This window comes from Patella vulgata, chromosome 6 (assembly GCF_932274485.2).
Source record: "Patella vulgata chromosome 6, xgPatVulg1.2, whole genome shotgun sequence".
In the NCBI taxonomy this organism is placed as follows: domain Eukaryota; kingdom Metazoa; phylum Mollusca; class Gastropoda; family Patellidae; genus Patella; species Patella vulgata.
The window spans coordinates 16,212,737-16,235,737 of NC_065884.2; the positions used below are offsets into that span (position 1 = coordinate 16,212,737).

Sequence of the window (23,001 nt, forward strand, 5' to 3'; positions counted from 1 at the left end):
TAACTTGTTACATTTTCGCCTTCTGCTGCGATGGATTCCATTCAAGTATTTTCTTTTGAAGACCATGTTCAAATAAAGGCGATCAGCTCCTTGGTGTCAATATTAGGCAACTGTGCACAAGGTTTAATGCCTAAAGTCATGAACTTCAACAACAATTTGCATAAATATTTAACTTCCGATTTCAAGAGGTCGTTTATGTTTCGTCAAAACATACATTATGCAGATGTGTATGTACACAGACAGACCGTAAACTAAGCTGATCTACGCACCAGGATTAAATTAGATACCAATATTTTTTCACATCAATCAAATGTTAAAGCAAATATATCCAATTTGGTGAAATCATGTTTCAAATTCGTTTTCGTTTCATATTCCATATCTGTTTTTTTCTTTATTCATGACCAAATTTTACATAACATATTGCAACTTTTAGCATTCTGTTGTGTTCTTACATGTGCATTGTAAACCGCCAATAAAAAAGAGGTTCTTCCTGCTATTTCAATACGTCATTCCCGATACAGCCCTCGTAGCCACGTGTAATACGACTTTTCTGAATATTGAACTATTTTCCCTTTTTCCACTAGACATAGGGTCTAGATAATTCCATCTCCGTCTATTGACTTTTGGGCCTCACAAAGGATTCGAATTTACAATTAACAGACCATACCAGGTTTTGCTCAATGTTCATGATTTCGGATGGTTGGATAAACAGATATCACGAGGTTAAAGTGCCCCGACTACGCACGGTTTTAATGATAATGCCCATTTAAGACTTCGATCAAACTGAAGCCTAAAACTGCGAGTCGTCACGGTTTGCAAAGTGAGACCAGTAAAGAACGACCAAGAAGCACTTTCAATATCAGTGCGGATATCACATCGTGGTGAATCGTATCGAAAAATATCAGTGGTGTGACAGGGGCTTTAAAATGTAGCGATTTTCCTCACATTAGCAGATAGTTGACTGAAACTTAGTGTCATAGTGTATTGTTGTAGATATCTATCTCGTCGAACTGAACATTGAAGTCGAGGGCTTGAAATGTCTTTCCATTATACACAAGTATTATGTAGCGCAGCAAATATGTACCGTAAAAGCGAAACGAAATAAAGATATAATTTTAATTAGACTGGGATAATTCTTTGTATCATTATTGACCCAAATTGCTTTCCATATATTCTAATTAGGGTAACATTAAATTTGCTTTTGCGGAATAATAGCTCGTAGGCCTACTATAAACGCCCCTTAAAATATTTGAGGAATCAGTGCGTTGTATTATAGCGATACGCTTAAATGACTATGTGTAAAGATTAAATAACTTATCATTTTATAATCAAGCTATGAACTAATCAGCGGTTTGGTATAAATCGATTGTTGTGCTATGATATGCGATATTGAACTCGTTGTGACTACACGCCAGTTAGAAAATGGCTACTATCTACATGTATTGTAAAGTTTTAATACTAGTAGTGAGTGGTTTGTGTTTAGTGAACTGTGCAACTCCACCACATATCGTATTTATAGCAGCAGACGATCTAGGTAAACCCCTTTATAAATGTATAACTTCAAACTTATATTATATTCAGGTTCATCCAATATAGTGAAAACATAGACTAACTATTTATTATGTATTATATGATATTTGAAACGTAGATAGTTAATATAATAACATTTGCTAGTCTACATTAAAGGTTCTAGCATATTGCATTATAATAATCTATAAAAACTATTTCTAAAATATTGGCATCCCTAACTAACAATAACTTTCCTGGATAAGCTATAGAACAAGCTAGGTGCTCAATAGAGGATGATGTGTTGTTCTATTATTCATTACTCTTCTTTTGTCTAAAAGGTGCATGTGTCTGCTGGTGATTTTGCTCCAATAATAAACGATAAGTTACCCTTTATGTGAAGTATAAACAAGGATACAATATAATTTATTATTAAATATAGTTATTTATCTAATTACTGTTATTGTTGTATGTTGTATTGCGGGGGTCACAGTGGCTATGAGTGGGTAAGACCCTGGCTCGCTAGCCTGAAGGTCGGGTGTGCGATCCCTGCATTGGACGAGAAAGTTCATCCAGATTTTCCCGTATGATTCCCCCTTGTCAGTGATGCAGGACGGAGGGACAAGGACAGCTGTCTAGTCGTTCGGATGGGACGAAAAACCGAGGTCACGTGTACACATTGGCGTGCACGTAAAAGATCACTTGACAGTTGGAATTCGATATAAGAGTAGGCCGTAGTGCCGCCGTCCGGGCAAAATTTCCCTCATAGCACACTGTATGGCGTATGCCCGTCTTCATTAGCCCAGTTCAGAGCAGAACAGTAGGACAATAAAACCCCATATCATTGCATTTCATTTATTGTTGTATGAATAGTACGACTTCGTGTGTATGGGTGTAAATATAACCACTGAGATATAACATTAATTTTATTAAAGGATGGAACGATATTGGCTTCAGAAATCCTCAAATGATAACCCCAAACATCGATAAATTAGCACGAGAAGGTGTTATACTCAATTCTTCATATGTACAACCAGTTTGTTCACCGTAAGTATTTCTCAAGTCAAGAGGAAGATTTTAATACACAAAACTTGGTTTAAACTTTGTGAATACTTAAGCTTATCAATTACAGATTCGCAGTTCAGGGTCGTACCTAGAGTTTGTCCCGCCCGGGGCTAACTCGCGAATAGTACAACTCAATACACACCAAAAATAATCAGACTGTATTGCTAATGTCCCGACAAGTGGGTAAGCTACTGTTCGGCTTAGAAGTAAACCCTCTTGTTAATTTGGCCACCAATGAAGTGGCGCGAATTAATTAGTATACTACCGAAAATGCAACGCCATCATCAACTGTTTGTTCTCTCTTCACCCAATGTCCCTTTTGGTAGTAGTTATAGTAATAATAGTTCCATCTACGGGGATATCGCAGACAAATTAAAGGCTTAAAATCTTCTGTTAGGAACGGTCGGCTTTTTTATCGTGAAGATTAAGTAAATATAGTATAGGGTTATATGAGTTATATGAGGTGGTAAAATAATTAAACTATATGGCTACATCCATAACACATATATTTCACATTCCAGGACCCGGAATTGTTTTATGACTGGTTACTATCCATTCCATACTGGATTACAGGTTAGAAACTTCTGAGAAAAATTATTGAAATCATAAATCGAATCCTTTATTTAGTTCCGATTTTAATATTCTGCGCGAATCCAACTATATTCCCCATCACTATGTGCATCTGTTCTCTTTGAAGCCTTTTTTGAAATGATGATTGACTGAAACCAAAGGCTAGATGAGAGGTTAGCTCAAGTCAGTAAAATACTAACTTATGGACTACTTCTTGGAACAGAAACTAGTCCTCAAGCACTAATCTAAAGAAACCCAAGGTTCCACCAATCCATGTACCTGGCATGATTGTTTCCTTGATTTTTGATATGAGTAAAAATTCCAAGATGGCGGCGATCACGTCATTTTCGGTTCCTTGTACATTGTATATTATTTTCGTACTTGCTTTTAATAGACTGGACCAGTGGAACAGAAATCAGAACATGAAGCATAAATTTTCTTATCGTTACAGAATGGTGTAATCAGACCATCAGAACCACATTGTGTTCCATTGAAATATACATTCTTACCACAAAAACTGAAGGAACTTGGATACACAACACGCGCTATAGGAAAGTATGTTTCCCCATCTAAACTATTGTATTGTAAATGATATAAACTTTATTTACACCAGGAACATAAATAAGAACATGAACACATTATTACACACGTGCGTAACCGGTGCATAATGCGGGGTAAACAAGGATGGTCAACTCCTAGTCCTTAAGTAACCAGTCCTCATTTCTGCCGAGCCCAGTGACTCGGTTGGGTCAAGAAGCTCCCCCACCACCCTGTCTTGACTATTTAAACTGCCAAATTTTTTACTTTTATATACCTTCTAACAATATAGAAATTGGATCTTATCATCTAATAAGAAATTTGGTCATTAAATATGGAATCCTACATACCATATGTTCTGACCCGTATCTGTTTCTTTGAGACCATCAAGGCTATCTTTATCTTATGATATAACACACAGGTAATATTGTCAATAACATGTAACAATCGATAATTAAACACAACCTATAATATTATCAACAACATGTCGGATTCAGTTCATCTAGTAAATGTTACGATATTATATGTATAGGATATAGCCTAAGGTAGATAAAAGTTATGAAAGCACTTTGTCTCATAACATCGAAACCCAATTTTCAAATATTATTTAATTAGCTAAAAATGCTTATAATTTTTCCTGAACTGATTCCTCGCAATATTTTTCAATGTGTCATAATGTCGCAGGCCAGTAAGGAATTAGACAAACAGTTATGGAATTGCGTGGGCGTTTTTTAAGTTGCCTGACAAATTATATCTAATGTTTTTCACAGATGGCATGTAGGATTTTGTAATGTAAATTGTACACCGACGTACCGAGGTTTCGACAGTTTTTCTGGTTATTACACTGGGGCAGAGGATTATTTTAACCATACACGAGGTAAGATTTATTATACCGAAATGAAACAAAAAAATGAAACGGGGTTTAAAGGAAGCAAGCCTTTAACTCAGTATCATCGACAGGCTTCGACTTGTTGGTCAGTTTAAATCATCATTGATGTTGTTATCTTACCGTGAAAAGATGAGCTTCTGACATCCATTATTTAAGACAAATGAAAATTTTAAAATTGGCACACGAATCGCGTGCCAGCATGCTTTAGAGTGCCATTTGTAACGAAGCGACTCGATGAACAAGGCTAAACATACCCCACAGGAGGATACTACCAGTGTAGACTAGAATAACTAGACGCCGAAGACTGCCATTCATTTTGGACTCTTCCAAATGTTCGCCGAACATAACTGATTGAATGACAATGGTTCTTTCACGCAAAATTTTACATTGGTGAACGAATAGGAGATTGTCCTTAGCTGGTACTTGAAATTAGTAAATACGTCGACTTCCACTTTATCTTTCGTAACAAACATTTAATCATCTGGAGCTTACCCCATTACTAATGCTAATAACACGTTCGATAAACCAAATTTAATACTTCAAGTTGAATTAAATACTTTATTTTTCAAAGGTTATCAGGGAGAGATGGGTTATGATTTTCGACATGATTTTGAAAGGAACTCCACAGTCGACGCACAAGATAAAGGACGATATTCAGCTGTAAGTAAATACAAATATTTTAATATAAGTAATTTTAATATTACCAGCATATTTAAATATAAGTAATGTTATTATTATCAGATTGTTTTAATATAAGTATTGTTATTATTACCAGCATTTCTTTTTTAAATGGGGGATGTGTATGTTTCCAGAATGTTTTAATGAGGGATGTGTTTGTTTCCAGCATGTTTTAATATAAGTAATTCTATTATTATCAGAATGTTTTAATATAAGTACTGTTATCATTATCAGAATGTTTTAATATAAGTAATGTTTTTATTTCCAGTATGTTTCTATTTCCAGCATATTTTAATATAAGTAATGTTATTATTACCAGTACTTTTTAATGAGGGGTATGTTTGTTTCCAGAATGTTTTAATGAGAGATGTTTTTATTTTCAGCATGTATTTGCTGACAAGGCTATAGAAATAATACGCACTCATGATGCCAGTAAACCCCTCTATCTGTATTTACCTTTCCAATCAGTACACGCACCGTTACAGGTAAAGTAAAATATAAACAAGCATTAAAATGCTAATAATGATAAAAATAATATGTGCACTTGGCTACTGCCTTCGTTGGTGCACACTTGTAAACCGACCGGAAACGCTCTGTCTGGATGATGCGCCTTTCTTATCTTGTACTCAATACTCTATATTTGGATCAGTGACTGGGCCCCAATGGCTCCACCTCTTGTTGTTCTTGTTGTCGTTCTTGGGAACCGTCTCTCTTCAAACAAAATCCAAGGCCCGTCAATTCAATCACGATCGACACTTGGCATACTTGATTCTTGGACAATTGTGCATTGACTGACGAACTATGATTTTTGATATGCCGTAGCTTGACGACATGTGTGCTTCCTGAATCCATATTGTACACTTGTGCCTGTTTTTCAGGGATCGAAGCTAATGGAATCGAGATAAAATGACGTTTGGGGGGGGGGGGTACTTTTCGGCACCAAACTGGGTTAATGACGGGTATACACCAAACCGTGTGTTATGAGTGACATTTTCCCCGGACAGCGGCTTTACGGCTTACTCGTAGTGCTATTTCCAATATGATATCCATGGAATCTAGGGTTTTTACGCATCTGCGCCACTAGTATTTGAAAACCAGATTAGAGAGCCGCGAGGAATTTTCCCAGCAAGCATTGTGATCTAACCGGAACCTCCTCTAGTAGGCCAGCGCCATTCTGGATATTAGGTACCATTTTGTCGCATATGCACCTCTGTCCTCTGGTATTTGAAAACCAGATTAGAAAGCCCAGAGGAATTGTCTCAGCAAGCATTGTGATCCAAACCGGAACTTTATATCAAGTACCATATTGAAATTGACGCTCTCAGTTAATAGAGTGTATGGGTCAAACATTGTCTTTGTCTGAGCTGGGTACCGATATACATGTATTATATAATACTTTGCATTGTTTTAAAAAGGTACCAATCGAGTATGAAAACATGTATCTGAACATACACAACTTGAACAGACGAACATTTTGTGGTAAATATTTGAACTTATTTAATAACAAAGTATAATGTTCATCATAATAGAGTAGCATTTATTATTTTAGTAGAGAATCTATCATTGTGATCACTTCATATCAGCTTAGATAATCAAGGACATTCGTGGATATCATTAGATGTGTCATATAACATTATACTATAGAGAAATTAGCATCGTGATCACTTAGATATTGCATCATGATCACTTAATAGATACTGCATCATGATCACTTAGATGCTGCATCATATCGATCACTTAGATACTGCATCGTGATCACTTAGATACTGCATCGTGATCACTTAGATACTGCATCGTGATCATTTAGATACTGCACCGTGATCACTTTGATACTTTAGAAAATGAATCTCCCGAACATTTCAATAACAGATACCATAATTTATGTTTTTTCCAGTAGACGTCCTCTTAAGATTATTAAAGATATAATAATGATTTCTAGATACGTATTGTATTATTACCATGTCTTCGCGGGTGTATCATATATTGTCAATCCAATCTTGTATGTGTAATTAACAGGAATGACTTCAGCATTAGATGAAGCAATAGGAAATATAACTCAGGCTTTATTAGATAGTGGACTGATGGATAATTTATTACTCGTCTTCACTTCTGATGTAAGTAACTCGTAGCAACACCTGATGTAAGTAGCCTCTAGCAATACCTGATACTACTCATGTAAGTTGCTCATATCAATACCAGATACTACTTATAAAGGTAGCGCATAGCAACGTCTGATATTACTGATGTAAGTAGCCTACAGCAACACCTAATACTACTGAGATAAGTAGCTCACATTAACACCTGATACTACTGATGTAAGTAACTCATAGCAACACCTCATACTACTGATGTAAGTAGCCCACAGCAATACCTGACACCACAGATATACGCAGACCCACAGCAACACCTGTATTTAATTTTTTTACTTTAGAATGGGGGACCAGTAGAAAATGCTGCCAATAATTTACCATTACGTGGAGGTAAACATACATTATGGGAAGGTGGAACGAAAGGAACAGGATTCATCTATAGCACCAGTTTACTGGAGAAAACAGGTTACATACAAACAGGGTAAGAATCAATGGACGTTATTTTATGCATCGAAGGATTTTTTGATGTATGGCTACTCAGAAATTTCGTATTTCATATTACTTTATTAGGTAAAAAATTAAACTATCTATGCACGCATGAACGATTATGAACTAAGACTTTCTATTATACTCTGTATTATAAAAAGATCAGTTCAAAACCCAATGGCATTTTGAGTTGCTGCTGAAGCAAGACCAAGATGTCAATATTCCATATTAGTGCATCGGCTATCGAGAATTTACCCGAAACAATTAGTCGTGTTTTTGAACTGGGAACTGGTTCCATTCAGTTGGTAAGCAATAAAAATATGAGGCTGGACAAGTTTGTTCTTTGGGAAGTTGCGCATCGACTTACTGAATTCGATTTTTGAAGAATGCGTTGATGACGTTACGTACCGGAGATTCCTGGATAATGTACGGTCTTGCCTGTTTTGTTATTTGTTACATATCGTGATTTTATTTATATATATATTTCTCAGAATGATGCATGCTGTTGACTGGTATCCAACCTTAGTAACTCTCGCTGGAGGAACGCCAGGTATAGTAAATTGACTCATATTTTCTGATTGATTATTCTGTGTATACTGTGCTGTTTGCAATTTTAAATGAAACTTTAATACAACTTATATTCTCTCGCTGGAGGAACGCCAGGTATAGTAAATTGACTCATATTTTCTGATTGATTATTCTGTGTATACTGTGCTGTTTGCAATTTTAAATGAAACTTTAATACAACTTATATTCTCTCGCTGGAGGAACGCCAGGTATAGTAAATTGACTCATATTTTCTGATTGATTATTCTGTGTATACTGTGCTGTTTGCAATTTTAAATGAAACTTTAATACAACTTATATTCTCTCGCTGGAGGAACGCCAGGTATAGTAAATTGACTCATATTTTCTGATTGATTATTCTGTGTATACTGTGCTGTTTGCAATTTTAAATGAAACTTTAATACAACTTATATTATGGGTTAAAAGCAGTTTCATTAATGAACATTTGTATTAACTATAGATACGTCCATGGATGGTGTGAGTCAATGGGAGATGTTGCGTACAGGAGTAGCTCCAAGTGCCAGGACAGAATTTATTTATAACATTGAACAAATATCAAATAATTCAGCAATAAGGTATAATTTCGCTTTTGTAGCCTTTAAGTGGGTAAAAGGGTAAGAAAATTGACAAAACCAAAAAATAGATATGAAGTTGCACATCGTTATTAAAAAAGATAATTCAGTCTTAAGTACATGACACGACTCATTGCACAATGACGGGTACTGTGCTGGAATCTTTATATTGCATACCTTTACAGAATTCAGCATTCGAACTTTTGCGATGATTATCCTCTCTCTATGTCAGCTGAAGGAGCAGGTCATTTCGACACTTGCTCAAACTACAGGCTTAAAAATTTAAATTACCACCTGCAACCAAATTAAATACATTTAAATCTGTGCCTGGTAGGAAACGACTTCTAGTAGTTCCGATGAGACGAAAAACTCAGGTTCCGTGTATAGGTTGTCACGCAGTTGGAATTCTATCTAAGGTTGGCATGCACGTAAAAGGACCCATGGCAGTTGGAATTCGATCAAAGGTTGGCATGCACGGAAAAGAACCCATGGCAGTTGGAATTCGATCAAAGGTGGGCGGACACACGGCTGCCCCAGCAAAGTTTCCCCCACAAAAAAACTGCATGGCCTATGCCTATCTTTATTAGCACGACTGATGCAGAGAGGTATAATGTTAAACTAAACCCTATATCATTTCATTTTTGATCAACCAGTTAACTTTCGCCTTCATTTTGTGCAACAGAATGGGTGACTACAAGTTGATAGTTGGTGATGCTGGTAAACCAGATGGCTGGACACCATTACCTACAGACAGCAATCCTGCTATACCACAATGTACTGATCAATATGGTTATTGTACTGATGATAAACTCTACTATAAATCTTCAAATAAAATCCAACTTTTTAATATATCTAGTAAGTCTTTGATTAATTCACATGCGCATCAGGGATGTTTGGCCACGGGGTGAATTCTGAATATTGTGAAAAATAAGTAGGATGGTGCGTTGGCACGAAACGTTTCAATTGTATGGAACATCCATAGGGGTAGTAATGATATGTCGAAATATCGGATATTTTCAATACTGCACTATATTCTTAGCCTATAGTGCAATCCATAACTGAATGGTTTCATGATGTTCAAATAAAGTTCTTGACGACCCACCTTGTTTGTTAACGGCTATAATCACTATTTAAAACCCAGATCGTTCACATATATTTCAAAAGTAAACAATATGTACTATTTTAATGTACAGACTACTGTTTTCATGTAATTATACGCACACCTGGTACAAAAACGATGGCACAATTATATATTATACAGTTAAATCCCGCTTAACGACCAACTCAGTATTACGGGAAACTCAAGTATACGACCACATATTAAAAGAACCATTTTTTTTCTTCTATATTCCTTATAAATTGTACTCAGTAATACGTACGGGCAACTAACTATTTGTGTAGTATGCTCTTCAAGAACTGCAAATTAACAAAAAAAGACACTCCTCCTCACCTGCCCGTTTCTTGCTGTAAGGTATTTCTTTGTTCTGTTGTGCAGTTATCCTGCAGCCTCTACTTTTATTGTTTATGGTGTCGCGGATCCGTGTGTAACTTTTATTTGTCAATATTGTCGCCTCGTTCGTAACTCAGGTTCTGTATTTTTCAGGTGACCCTACCGAGCATTTTGATATTTCAAAACAATATCCGGACATTGTTGCTAAATTGAAAGCTCGTCTGGATTTCTACACGGCATCAGCAGTCCCACCATTCCACAGTACTCCAGATCCCAAATCAAACCCGAAATATTTTGACGGTAACTGGAGTCCTGGATGGTGCTAGGTTAATAGACTGTTTTGAAACATTTGTATTACGCAATAAATTATTTTAAAAATCCCTTTGTATTTAATTTTTTTGCAATTTTGTTAAATGGCGTACAGTTAAAGAAACGTTACCGTTTGGAATTCGAAGGAGAGCAGATGGAAACGTTGCTGTCCGGGCAATATTCCCATTCTAATTTTGCACGTCTTTGTTCAAATCGGCGACTCTTATAGTGTTTAACTATGAGCCTGCAACGTAGTCATTCATCTAATATTCATCCAATTATATGGGCATTGACTCTCTTTTAATATGCTGGTAAATATAGAAAAGCTCCCAAAACAAATTGCACCGCAAAAGTTAACTTTGAGTGAAATGCGGGGAGCGATTTCTCGGAATAAACCCGGGCCCATGGTAAGTAAACTAAGAAAGTGCAGTTTGTTATAGGCCTACATTTAAACAATTTGTGACATTCTTATTCCCGACATTCCTGACAAAGAGACATAAAGAAAAGAAAGAAGAGGGAAGGACCGACATAGCCAAATAAATTCATTCTAGCTTTTTTGAGTTTAGAACAGTAGGACGTTAAACCCCATTTCATTTCATTTCTTTGAAGTTTGATATTATACAAATATAGGCCTACTTTATACGTTTTCATGTTGATTATGCCTTTTCAAATTTTATAAATTTTTTATGATATAATATAAGCATAATGACACATCAGTAGTAAGTAATTGACAAAAATCTATGGAACCTTTTCTTAGGCCTACGAGTTTTCAGATAAAAACAAGTACGATCAGACTATGGACCAGGAAGTGACTATGTTGAATGAAATTCAAAAATCTAATTCACCAATCGATACCAATTTTCATGTCGATCGGACTTCAATTGACGGAGTCTGGGCTGGGGCGTTTTCTGAAGAGCCAAGTAGAACAAGAAGATGAGTAGCGGTTAATTGCGACCAGTTCTTAGTTTAAGAAACATATAGGACTAGTAAAGTGGACCAAAACTATGCAATTTTTGCATGTAACATACGTAGCCGCCCCTGATAAATATTGTCTCAAAAAGCTAGATTTGTGTAGGGCCTACCGGAGGCTATAACTTATTATAAGATTTTCTATGACTGATACTATATTATAATGATGATAGAATTCTGTAGTTCACCCTAAACTTTACTATTGTAGACTAAGCCTAAGGCATGAAGACCGCGTACTACACGAAAAACAAAATCTACAAGATAAACCTGCGGACAAGACAGAAGGAACATTGCCAGAAATAAACAAATTTTCATATCAAATCAAGTGAATGGATCACTTTGGAGTGTTTCTCTAAGTCTAATACATGTATGGGAGACAACTCTGATTTGTTTTTGATAGTCCAGATTGTTCAGTAATGCACGGAAACTTCGACACTGAAATACACTTACTTCAAAACTTCAAGAAAAGAAATGAGGTAGACCTTGTTACGGCCTACTTTTCTGCATGAACCGGACAAATGAAGACCGGCAGACACCATGCAGTGTGCTAGGATAGAAACTTTGCCCGGGCAGCACTGCTGCGGCCTACTTTTCTTTTAATCTGTCACTTGTCAGGATCTTTGTTGTTGTTATTTTTTTTTATCCCCATCCGAACTACATACACTGTCTTTCCTTGTCAGGACATCCGTATTGCTCTTCTGACAAGAGTTTTTCTTAAAATTTAAGGATGAATTGAAGACAAACCCTCAAGAGATTATTCCATATCTCTCTCAAAACATTTTAATCTCAAGAAATCTGGATCTATCCCATTTGTCAAGAGAATCTATTTTAAGCATCCTTCTTTGACACATGGCATGGCTTGATTTATGGAAAATCCATTATCAGGTTGTGGTAGACACTGTCCATTATGGTAGCCGTAAGATTGACAAGTGTTAGCCATTAGATTATCACATCAAAAGCGCTACTTACATCATACGGGCAGCTTGGTAGGCTACTGTCAGTTGCGGACATCCTTAATTAGAAGATATTTGTCTCGTGGGCACCCCGTGTACATGTTTGGGGGGACGCCAGTATTTTTCATGTAAGATTGAGTATCTCGCTACTTTTCACATATAGAGCCTACCAAATTTGCTATACTTTTATTAGAAATGTATCTTTAACTAAGAAACTGTAGGCCTGTGTTCTTTCTCAGAGTTTGTAGATAAGAAGAAAATATAAGAGTATAATTTAAGAAGGACCAATGATAGTTAGGTGATCAAAAAAACCAAAATGGTTAATACACCAATACCACACAGTCTAAAATCAGAGGCAAAGAAAGCTGCTAAAATTCTAAGAGAATTTACCATTCCAAATGCCAAAGTTGGACCTGATAAACTCATTCCAGGTAATTAGTTATTTGACTTTATGCCTTTATATGAAATTTATTTTTATGTCAGTTGATATAATTAATCAACCAATGACTAATATCGCAAAACAATGATCTAACTGTAGACTTGTTGACAATGATGGCTGCAATAGATCAATATTATAGTATTGTTTTGATTTGGTTCAGAAGATGGATTGGGTTGCCGAGTGGTTAGCGTTCACACTGAAGATCATGGGTGGATAGTGCTGGGTATTGCCACTGCAGTCATGATACGATGCGTATTGTGATTCAGGTTTTTGTTTTTTCGTACCATCCGAATGATTAGACAGCTATCCTGGTCAGGCCCTCCTTTCTGCACCACGCTGGAAAATCCCAATGAACACTGGGAGCAAGCCTGCGACCTCCAAGCTAACGAACCAGCGTCTTACTCACTTAGCCACCGTGACTCTCTTTCTCTGTGATTAAAAGCAGCAGGGCAAGGGTTAAAATTTTAAACTGATACCTCAAATGACGTAACACTAGAATGGGGCATGTGCCAACAATGCTGTGATCCATATTTTTATAATCCATTTCTTTACTTTGCTGTTTTCAGCTGGAATGTTTGTCAAGGCAAAAGGCTTAGCTATACTGACAGTTGTAAAAATGGGATTTTTAGTGACAGCTCGAGGGGGAAGTGGAATTGTTATAGCTAAGAAGAACGATGATGACATAGATTACAGTACAGGTACTAATAAAATTATTATTAATACTGCAGCCAAACTTAGACATCAACAAAAACTTTATTGCACATACATGTATAAAGCATGAAAATATTGTAAAAGTTCAAATCATTCTCACATGCCACATGTTATGTGTTCATGAAAATAATTGTCTATTTCCCCATAAAAAATTCCTGACATTTAGGAGATAAACACTTCCTGTTTCGCATTTAGAGGGGTGTTATTGTCCAATAGACATGTCCTGCAGATCATTAGGACCCAAGGGTGGGGAGGGGGGGATGCCGTATTCAAGCTGTAGGGAACTGGCCTTGAATCCTACTAGAATAAAGTTCTGTTTTGTCAAGCCTGATAGGTTTTGTCAGTCAGGAGTGATGCATAGTTGACAAGGAAATTGTGCCTAGTTGTTTGGATAGTACAAAAAAAAATGAGGTCCAACTAATTACACATTGGCAGTTAGAATTTAAAGATGGCAAAAATGCTGCTGCGTGGGCAAGATTCGCACATTTTACACAAAGCCATAGAAACCAAAATGACCATATAATGATGAGACTTTAAACCCCATTCCATTCCATGTACCTCAGACCTTTATATTGTGCTGGGTATTGCCACTGCAGTCACGATACGATTCATATTGCGATTGGGTGCTACAATACGATTCGACATACACCGATTCAACGATATATCATGCCAGCACTAACCTTTTATATTGTATATTTTGACTATGACAGTGACAATTATATAATTGTATATGTTTCAGGTTGGTCAGCTCCATCTGCTATAGCTATTGCTGGACTTGGAGGAGGATTTGAAATTGGAGCTGAAGTCACCGATTTTGTTATCATCTTGACTTCTCGATCCGCAGTTGATGCCTTTTCTAAGGGAGGTAATTTAACATTAGGTGGTAATTTCACCATAGCTGCTGGGCCACTTGGAAGAAATTTGGAAGCTGATGTAGCTGTGAGAAGTCCTGCAGCTATTTACACATATTCTAAAACAAAGGGAATTTTTGCTGGAATTTCTGTTGAAGGAAGTGCACTTATTGAAAGAAAAGATGCCAATAGAAAGTAAGATATTTTTGAATATCACCACTAATTCAAGTGTTTTTAAAGAGTAAAAACCTTGAATGATTTTAATATAATATCCGAAGCTAATTTTAATTAAAATCTAAAATAAAGTAACATAGATGGGGCTTGTTAATACACCAGCAGAAAAATCATCCCTTCTAATTCTAAAATAATTTTCGACATATCTCAAAGAGTATGTTTAAAATACCTATTATGAACACGATGAATTTGATAAGGATCTTACATTCAATCAAATGTCTAATTATTTTGAATTTGAAAAAAAAAGAACATTTACAAGAAAAGTGGAATGGAGCAATAGCCACAGGTGACTGCCATATACATCCACATTAATATGATAGTTTTCAATCTGATTAAAATACAGATCTATATTTCGTTTCGTTCTTTTATTCTTTCGATGGCCTACACTACATGAAGATCTGACTGGTTGTACTTGAAGGTCATGTCAGGGGTCGTACATGCGGCTTTTGACCCTGTGACATCAGACATTGATTAATCAATCAGCATTGACATTTCTAATGGTTTACCCACAGTTTCATGCATCGCACGCCAAGAACTTGCCGTAACAGACCGATTGATTGGTAAATCTCCCACTTCAACTAGAACACCGGTAATATAACAACTCTTCCAGATCCTAGTGTAGTAAAGACAAGTAAAACAGAATTTTGAACGATAAAAAACAAAACGAAATAGGGCCTGTGTTTTAATCAGATTGGATAGTTTTAAATGGCTGTTTTATTGATTCTTCACCTTAATTGCTGGTGTAATTTAAATGGACTGGAAAGTAGTTAGGACTCTGAACCATTCTTATGAAATTTTGTGGAGTGCGAAATATTGAATCAAAATTACCATGCGAGTAAACCTTTTTTCTGTTGATTTGTAGATTTTATGGAGAAGCTATCCGAGCTCATCAGATATTATCTGGTGATGTTGAACCACCAGATGAATGTACAGCTTTATATGATGTATTAAGAGAACATCGAGATTTAGCCTTGAAATCAGCAGCAAAATTTGCTCAAAAACAAGCCATGAAACATAAAGACACAATTAAAACTAAAGTTACAGAAGGAATATCAGCTAAATTTGGTGTAAGTCAGCACTGTCAGAAAAGAGTCTTAATGAGTTATTGGGCAGACTCACTAACAAGAAGTTCTTAGGTTCTATCCTGATATTGGTAGAGAAGCTTATTGGGATTTTCCAGTCTGGTTTCCTGGTGCGGTAGTGGAGACCCCAAAGGTCTGGCAAGAATAAGTGTCTTTAGTTGTCTCGATGGTACAAAAACAATGAGGTTCTGTTTAAACCCTTGGCAGCACATTAACCATCTCCTGACTTTTGGAAACTGAAATAAGAGTAAAATATAGCTTCACTTTAAGGACAAAATTGCCCAATAGCACACCGTCCGCCTTCATTAGCTCGGTTGGTGCAGCACAGTAAGACATTAAACCCAATTTCATTTTAGGGTATTGGGTGGTCTGGTGGTTTAATGCGTGCGCGTGAAATCACAAGGTCTTTCATTGAGTCAAATGGGGTGGTTTCGATTCCCCACTTGAACTTGACAATGGGTAGGGTTACCTGTCTAACCTCGTGTGGTTTCTCCATGTCCTGCGGTTTCCATTTAAGGGTGTTGGGTGGTCTAGTGGTTTCACGCGTGCAGGTCTTTCATTGAGTCAAGTGGCATGGTTTCGATTCCCCACTTGAACTTGACAATGGGTAGGGTTACCTGTCTAACCTTGTGTGGTTTCTCCATGTCCTCCGGTTTCCTCCCACTGCTAAAGACCCCTACGCGAAAGAGAATTATTGAAATAAAATTGAACCATGTTAGCAACGAAATGATCTAGTAGGGTTACCTGTCTACCCTTGTGTTGTTTCTCCATGTCCTTAAGTTTCCCCCCACTGCTAAAGACCCCTACGCGAAAGAGAATTATTGAAATAAAATTGAACCATGTTAGCAACGAAATGATCTAGTAGGGTTACCTGTCTACCCTTGTGTTGTTTCTCCATGTCCTTAAGTTTCCCCCCCACTGCTAAAGACCCCTACACTCAAGTGAATTATTAAAATAAAATTGAACCATGTTAGCCACGAAATGACGTAGTTTGTATTGAGTGGACATTAAACCATTTCTCTCTTTTCCATTCATTTCATTTAAAAAATTAGGCACTCATAAGAGGCCTGACTTAATGTACTAAAAGTTATAAGAAGACAAAAGTCTACAAAGAGGGTGGGGTCCAACTGGTACGAAAGTTCTAGTGTGAATCCATGTTGATTCAAATACTTTCCCAGTGACATATCATTTTGGTCACTATCAGGATAAGTCTTGAAAAGCAAAACTGTTTTTATTGTAATACTTCTACTTGGGTGTCCATCATCAATTTAATGTACTGGTAGTTTAAATCCCTGTTTCTGGCGGGTCCTCCAGTTTCCTCCCACTGCTAAAGGCCCCTACACGCAAGCGAATTATTGAAATAAATTTGAACCATGTGTTAGTCTCGAAATGACCTAGTTTGTGTCAAGTGGACGCTAAACCCCATTGCTCTCTCTCTCTCTCTCTCTCTCTCTCTCTCTCCCTGTGTCTGGATTTGTTATAAATGTTAAAATTGGATACATTAGTGAAAATGTTAAATTTTTATTATTTCAGAATTTCCGATCTAATGAAAATACACCAACAAAATCAGAATATTCACCACCTATACCTCGATCTCCATTGACTAGTCATGGTAGAGAAAGTAGAACTGTTGTCACTAGAAGAACAGTAACTACAGTCAGATCTACTAAATCGTATGCTGGAGGTAGGGGAAACCATCATGATAAATGTACTTTTGTGGACAAAAATTTGGTGTCCCTTTTAAAGAAAATTTAAAATCAATATGTTGAGCGTCAAAAGATTTTGGATGAGCTTGATTTTGGTATGCATTGGATCTTCTGTTCTGGAGTTATGCCTACTTTTCCGAAAACCTTGTGAACACGGTTGAAGCATTGGATGAAGAACCCTACTGATAATCAACATTGCATGGCCTTTATTTCAGAGCTATATCCCACTTAGCTGAAAACTTTATGAATAGGATAGAGGCCACAGTTTTCCACAGCTCTTTTTCGAATTTGGTGAGAAGCAGTTGAGAGAACAAACAAACCCTATCAATGTTCAGTGTTCTCTGACCTTCCATTCCGGAGTTAGCCCCCTCCCCTTTCCAAAATCCTTGTAAATGCAATAGATGTTAGTTTTTAACTTTTTAACAGATCTTTTGAGAGGCTGAGCCATATCAATTTTCCCCAGTTCTCAGTCTATCTCTCGCAAAGTCTGGGCACTACGACATGGCAACGCCTTTTTTTTTAATACAAGATAATTCTTTGTAGTAGACAGTAGTTATCTATATATAAATTTCAGCTCATGTTGGAACTAAGAGTCCTGGTGGTTCACCATGGGATAGAATAACACAGATGACAAGTGATGATGCATGTAAAGCTGTAGCCGAGTTTGATTTCCCGGGTCAAATACCAGCAGATCTCTCATTTAAACAAGGTACGTAATTTCAATCTTCGGGGTGCTTGATTAAGAGAAACATTCAGAATTAACAGAATTGCGAACATGTGACAGAATTGCAAACGTGTGACAGAATCAAATTTTGACAGTTACAATAGTAGATGTATGATTAGACATTACAGCATGTGATTTACATAATGTTGATTATGGGGACTTTCAGGTTTCAGTGAGGTGGACAGTAACTCTACAATAAATTGATGGGCAAGTCCAAATTCCAATAGCGTTCCTCTCTACAGGACCTGCTGAACTATCCTAATATAGTCTGAAAAGTAAATCTAAACAAGCCAACAGTGAGGCTGATGTCCCCCGCCGAAATTGCAAAATAAATAGATGACACATATTAATTAATCGCACATTTATTTTTTTCACTAAGTTTCATCACTCTCTATCAGATAGAATCAAGATTATCTTGTCCCAAACCATCGACAAATGAAATCGATTAGCTCTGCTTAGCTTCTGCTCGAAATGTTAATTATTGAACTCAGTCAAGACATTCACCTAATGAACATCTACATATACATCAAGTTTAAACATTCACCTAATAGACACCTATGCCAAGTTTGAACATTCTACCTCAATTAGAAGGAGAGTTATTGTGTTCCAAAGTTTCTACCAATCAAATTGCTTATCACTCTGCTTACCCTCAGCAAAAAATGTTCATTATCGAACTTAGTTAAGGTATTCATATAATAAATCTATACACCAAGTTTCATCAATCTCACTTAATTAGAACTAAAGTTATCGTGTCCCAAAGCATTAACCAATCAAATTGCTTATCTCTGCTTACCCTAAGCGGAAAATGCTCATCTTCGAACTCCATCAAGGCATTGACCTAATCAACACATACACCAAATTTGAACATTCTAGCTCAATTAGGAAGAGAGTTATCGTGCCCCAAAGTATCAACCAATCAAATTGCTTATCTCTGCTTACCCTAAGCGGAAAATGCTCATCTTCGAACTCCATCAAGGCATTGACCTAATAAACACATACACCAAGTTTGAACATTCTAGCTCAATTAAAAGTTATCGTGTCCCAAAGCATCAACCAATCAAATTGCTTATCTCTGCTTACCCTAAGCGGAAAATGCTCATCTTCGAACTCCATCAAGGCATTGACCTAATCAACACATACACCAAGTTTGAACATTCTAGCCCAATTAGGAAGAGAGTTATCGTGTCCCAAAGCATCAACTAATCAAATTGCTTATCTCTGCTTACCCTAAGCGGAAAATGCTCATCTTCGAACTCCATCAAGGCATTGACCTAATAAACACATACACCAAGTTTGAACATTCTAGCTCAATTAGGAAGAGAGTTATTGTGTCCCAAAAAGTGTGACGGACAGACAGACGGACGGACAGACAGACAGACAGACAGACGGACGGACGGACAGACGGACGGACGGACGGACAGACAGACAGACAGACAGACAGACAGACAGACAGACAGACAGACAGACAGACGGACGAACCCATTTTAATAGTCCCCTGCTTTCTTCGAAAGGCGGGGGACAAAAACTCTTGACCTGTAGAGTTTATAAAAGATGTGGATGATTATCAATCAAAAGAGATTACATAGGCCATTATAATTTAAATTGTTTCAGTGCAATTTAGCAATTAAACTTAGATGGAGGAGATGAATTGGTTATTGTAACATGCTTATGGGTGAATCTTGCGTTTTGATTGGTCAATTAGACACTGTCGATTGGACAATAACACCCCTCTGTTTTAGTAATTTCTTTTAAAATGCTAAAATAGCATGTTACAATGTCGATAAACACTTCCTGTTTCGCATTTAGAGGGGTGTTCTTGTCCAATAGACATGTCCTGAGATTTTACATTAGAACCCACGATGCTAACGTGTCTTGGGTCCTAATGATCTCAGGACATGTCTATTGCCCCGTCTTCATTAGCCCAGGTTAGGAGCAGAACAGTAGGACGTTAAACCCCATTTCATTTCATTTCATGTCTATTGCATAATAACACCCCTCTAAATGCGAAACAGGAAATGTTCATCTCCTAATTAGATTGGTTGAAGACAGAATGCTTTAAAAGTAAGCTTTGGCACTATATATGCAACATACCAATGGTTCATAAAATATTTTATTTTGTTATGTTGTCCTTTTTCAGGAGATGAAATTATAGTTTTAACAAAAACAGATAAACAGAATGATTGGTGGGAAGGGATGTGTCATGGTAATATTGGTATATTTCCTGCTAACTTTGTTAGAATTGTTACTAATGAAGAAAACTAAATACTATATTGAATTACACTAGGATATTATTAAGGCTCTCTCAAAATATACAACTCTTCTGATAATAACTCAGGTCTGGAAATAATCAACTTGTACCGGACATTTTGAACTTTGTGTCTTAACATGTACAGTAAACCTTGCATAAGTTGGATCTTCGCTCAACTCGGTAAAAATCGTTTGGACCCTTTGATCCTGCAGGTTTTTCTTATTAAATTTCTGCGCATAAGTCAGATTTCCTTAGTTGGATCTTTGCTCAACTCGGATCAAAATGTTCGGTCCATTTGATCTAATTTCGGCTTTTTTCCTTCATCTAAGTCGGATCGGCAGTATGTTCATAATTTCACTATCAGTTTCGTCCCAATGGTCTAAAATACGGTTAGGTATTCCATGCACAGAGCTCCAAAATACTTTCCTCTATCATTTTGACCTAAATCAGCCTATTTGATGCGGCGCAATAATAGAATTTTCCCGGAAAATTGAAACTCGCTGTCTGCTGTACAAGACACTTTCCGGGAAAATGTAGGACATTTTTCAAAGATGATTACAAAACGGAAGTTATCTACTCGCACCAAAACGGAAGTTATCTACTCGCACATACGAACAAAAGCTTGAAATGTGCCTTTGAATCAACTATTATCCGGCTCTTGCAGTTTATTTTTAATCGAGTTAAAAGACAATATTGGTGCCAGTCATTATCACATATGTGATAGAGCTGGTTAAACACATTCCAAATATAATTTTAACACAGAGATCATTGCTACGATAGCTCAGTAATACAGGTTTCCTGAATCGGAAGTGACGAACGCCAAAGGAAAACACGAGTCATCTCTCTATATATAACTGACTGATGTGACGAGTGATAACGAATATTCGGGCGAATTTCTGCTCACGAATAATTCCTTCGAAGACCAAAAGTTGTTGTGTGAGATTGTGAGAGGATATCTGACAATTCATAAAAAGAATTGACTGCCACTAGATAAGTGAACACGAAAGAAAAACAGAAAAAGTCTGTGCATTACCATGTTTTTATAAGGTATAGAATGAATATAAACAAGGGAATGTACGGACTATTTCTATTTTACTTGTGTTCTCTTATCTAATGACATTCAATTACTTTATTGAATTGTCAGGTATCCTCTTACAGTCCCATATAACAACTTTTGGTCTTCGAAGGAATTATTAGTGAGCAGAAATTCGGCCGTGTATCTGTTATCACTCGTCACATCAGTCAGTCCGCTTAGATCCGACTTATGCGAAGTGCCTTATTTCCAGACTATACATCCTATAATGTTTTATAGACAAATGCAATAACCATTCTGATAACCAATAGAACATATGGGCAATAAAATCAAAATACCTGTCCTGCATATTCATTCACAGGTTAAATTTGACATTTTCATCTTGTACGTTTTTTATTATCAAATTCTCGTCTGCCACAGATTTCATTCTACATACTATGTATATAAAATTGTTTGATTGTAAATATTATCCAAATCAGTGCCATATTTGTTTACTTTAAATACATTTTATATATGGGTTTGGTCATTAAACAGTTTAAACAGTGGCTCCATAGGGTGCAACTTGGTGTTTCTTTTACTGAAGGGCGAAGATCTCCAAACTCTCTTTCTCTCCTTCATTACTCCTAGCAAGTAAGGGACTATTAAAATGAGTTCATCTGTCTGTCCACACATTATACCATTTGCTTGATTCTCAGTCTGAACATCCAAAATTGACAGAATTAATAAATTAAACGAGACTTACCTTGGTCAAGTCGATGTTTGATTGGAATTTTATGAGTTGTACAAACACTGAAGGGGTTAAATGAGATAGTGATGCGCATGCGGTAACTTCAGACTTTACAGGAAGTTTTATCATTATTCAAACTTACAACGAAATATCAACACTGTAACCATAGAGAGGGAGGAAGGGTGTGGCATTTAATCCCTTCAGTGTTTGTACAACTTATAAAATTCCAATCAAACATCGACTTGACCAAGGTAAGTCTCGTTTAATTTATTAATTTTATTTCGTTGTAACACTTCCGGGATCAAATGAGACTTTAAAGCAATAATGATAAAACTCTAATCCATTATAAACCCACACAAATTGAAAGTTTATATACATTATGCCACAAGTCTTACCTGTCTAGTCTTTAAGGATTTGATATGCAAATGATTCTTCATCTCTGTCTACCTTCTTATCGTAAAATCTGGCAAAAGTATTTACGTTTGACCATCCAGCTTTGCTTAGAATCTTCGACACCGGCATGGAGTTCTCCTTTGCTTTGGCTGCAGATGCTACTATAACACTTAGAGATTTAAATATAGCGATGTCGATTTTTGCTCTAGCTT

General features: G+C 36.6%; 2 protein-coding genes across 2 annotated transcripts; both read left to right on the forward strand.

Moving 5' to 3' along the window:
* The first annotated feature begins 1,199 nt into the window (after positions 1-1,199).
* On the forward strand, positions 1,200-10,790 carry LOC126823662 (arylsulfatase J). The gene is made up of 14 exons (XM_050552628.1): positions 1,200-1,534; positions 2,442-2,553; positions 3,093-3,144; positions 3,593-3,696; positions 4,449-4,555; positions 5,139-5,227; positions 5,629-5,730; positions 6,661-6,724; positions 7,262-7,359; positions 7,677-7,816; positions 8,313-8,371; positions 8,849-8,963; positions 9,643-9,815; positions 10,564-10,790. The coding sequence occupies exons 1-14, from the start codon at positions 1,423-1,425 to the stop codon at positions 10,734-10,736; spliced, it is 1,500 nt and encodes a 499-aa protein (XP_050408585.1). The 5' UTR covers positions 1,200-1,422; the 3' UTR covers positions 10,737-10,790.
* Positions 10,791-11,995: 1,205 nt separating this feature from the next.
* On the forward strand, positions 11,996-21,554 carry LOC126823669 (SH3 domain-containing YSC84-like protein 1). Its single transcript, XM_050552642.2, has 8 exons — positions 11,996-12,164; positions 12,881-13,072; positions 13,647-13,778; positions 14,531-14,837; positions 15,739-15,943; positions 17,492-17,642; positions 18,239-18,373; positions 20,526-21,554. Exons 2-8 carry the CDS (start codon positions 12,958-12,960, stop codon positions 20,648-20,650), a joined length of 1,170 nt encoding a protein of 389 aa, XP_050408599.1. The 5' UTR covers positions 11,996-12,164; positions 12,881-12,957; the 3' UTR covers positions 20,651-21,554.
* Positions 21,555-23,001: the final 1,447 nt, after the last annotated feature.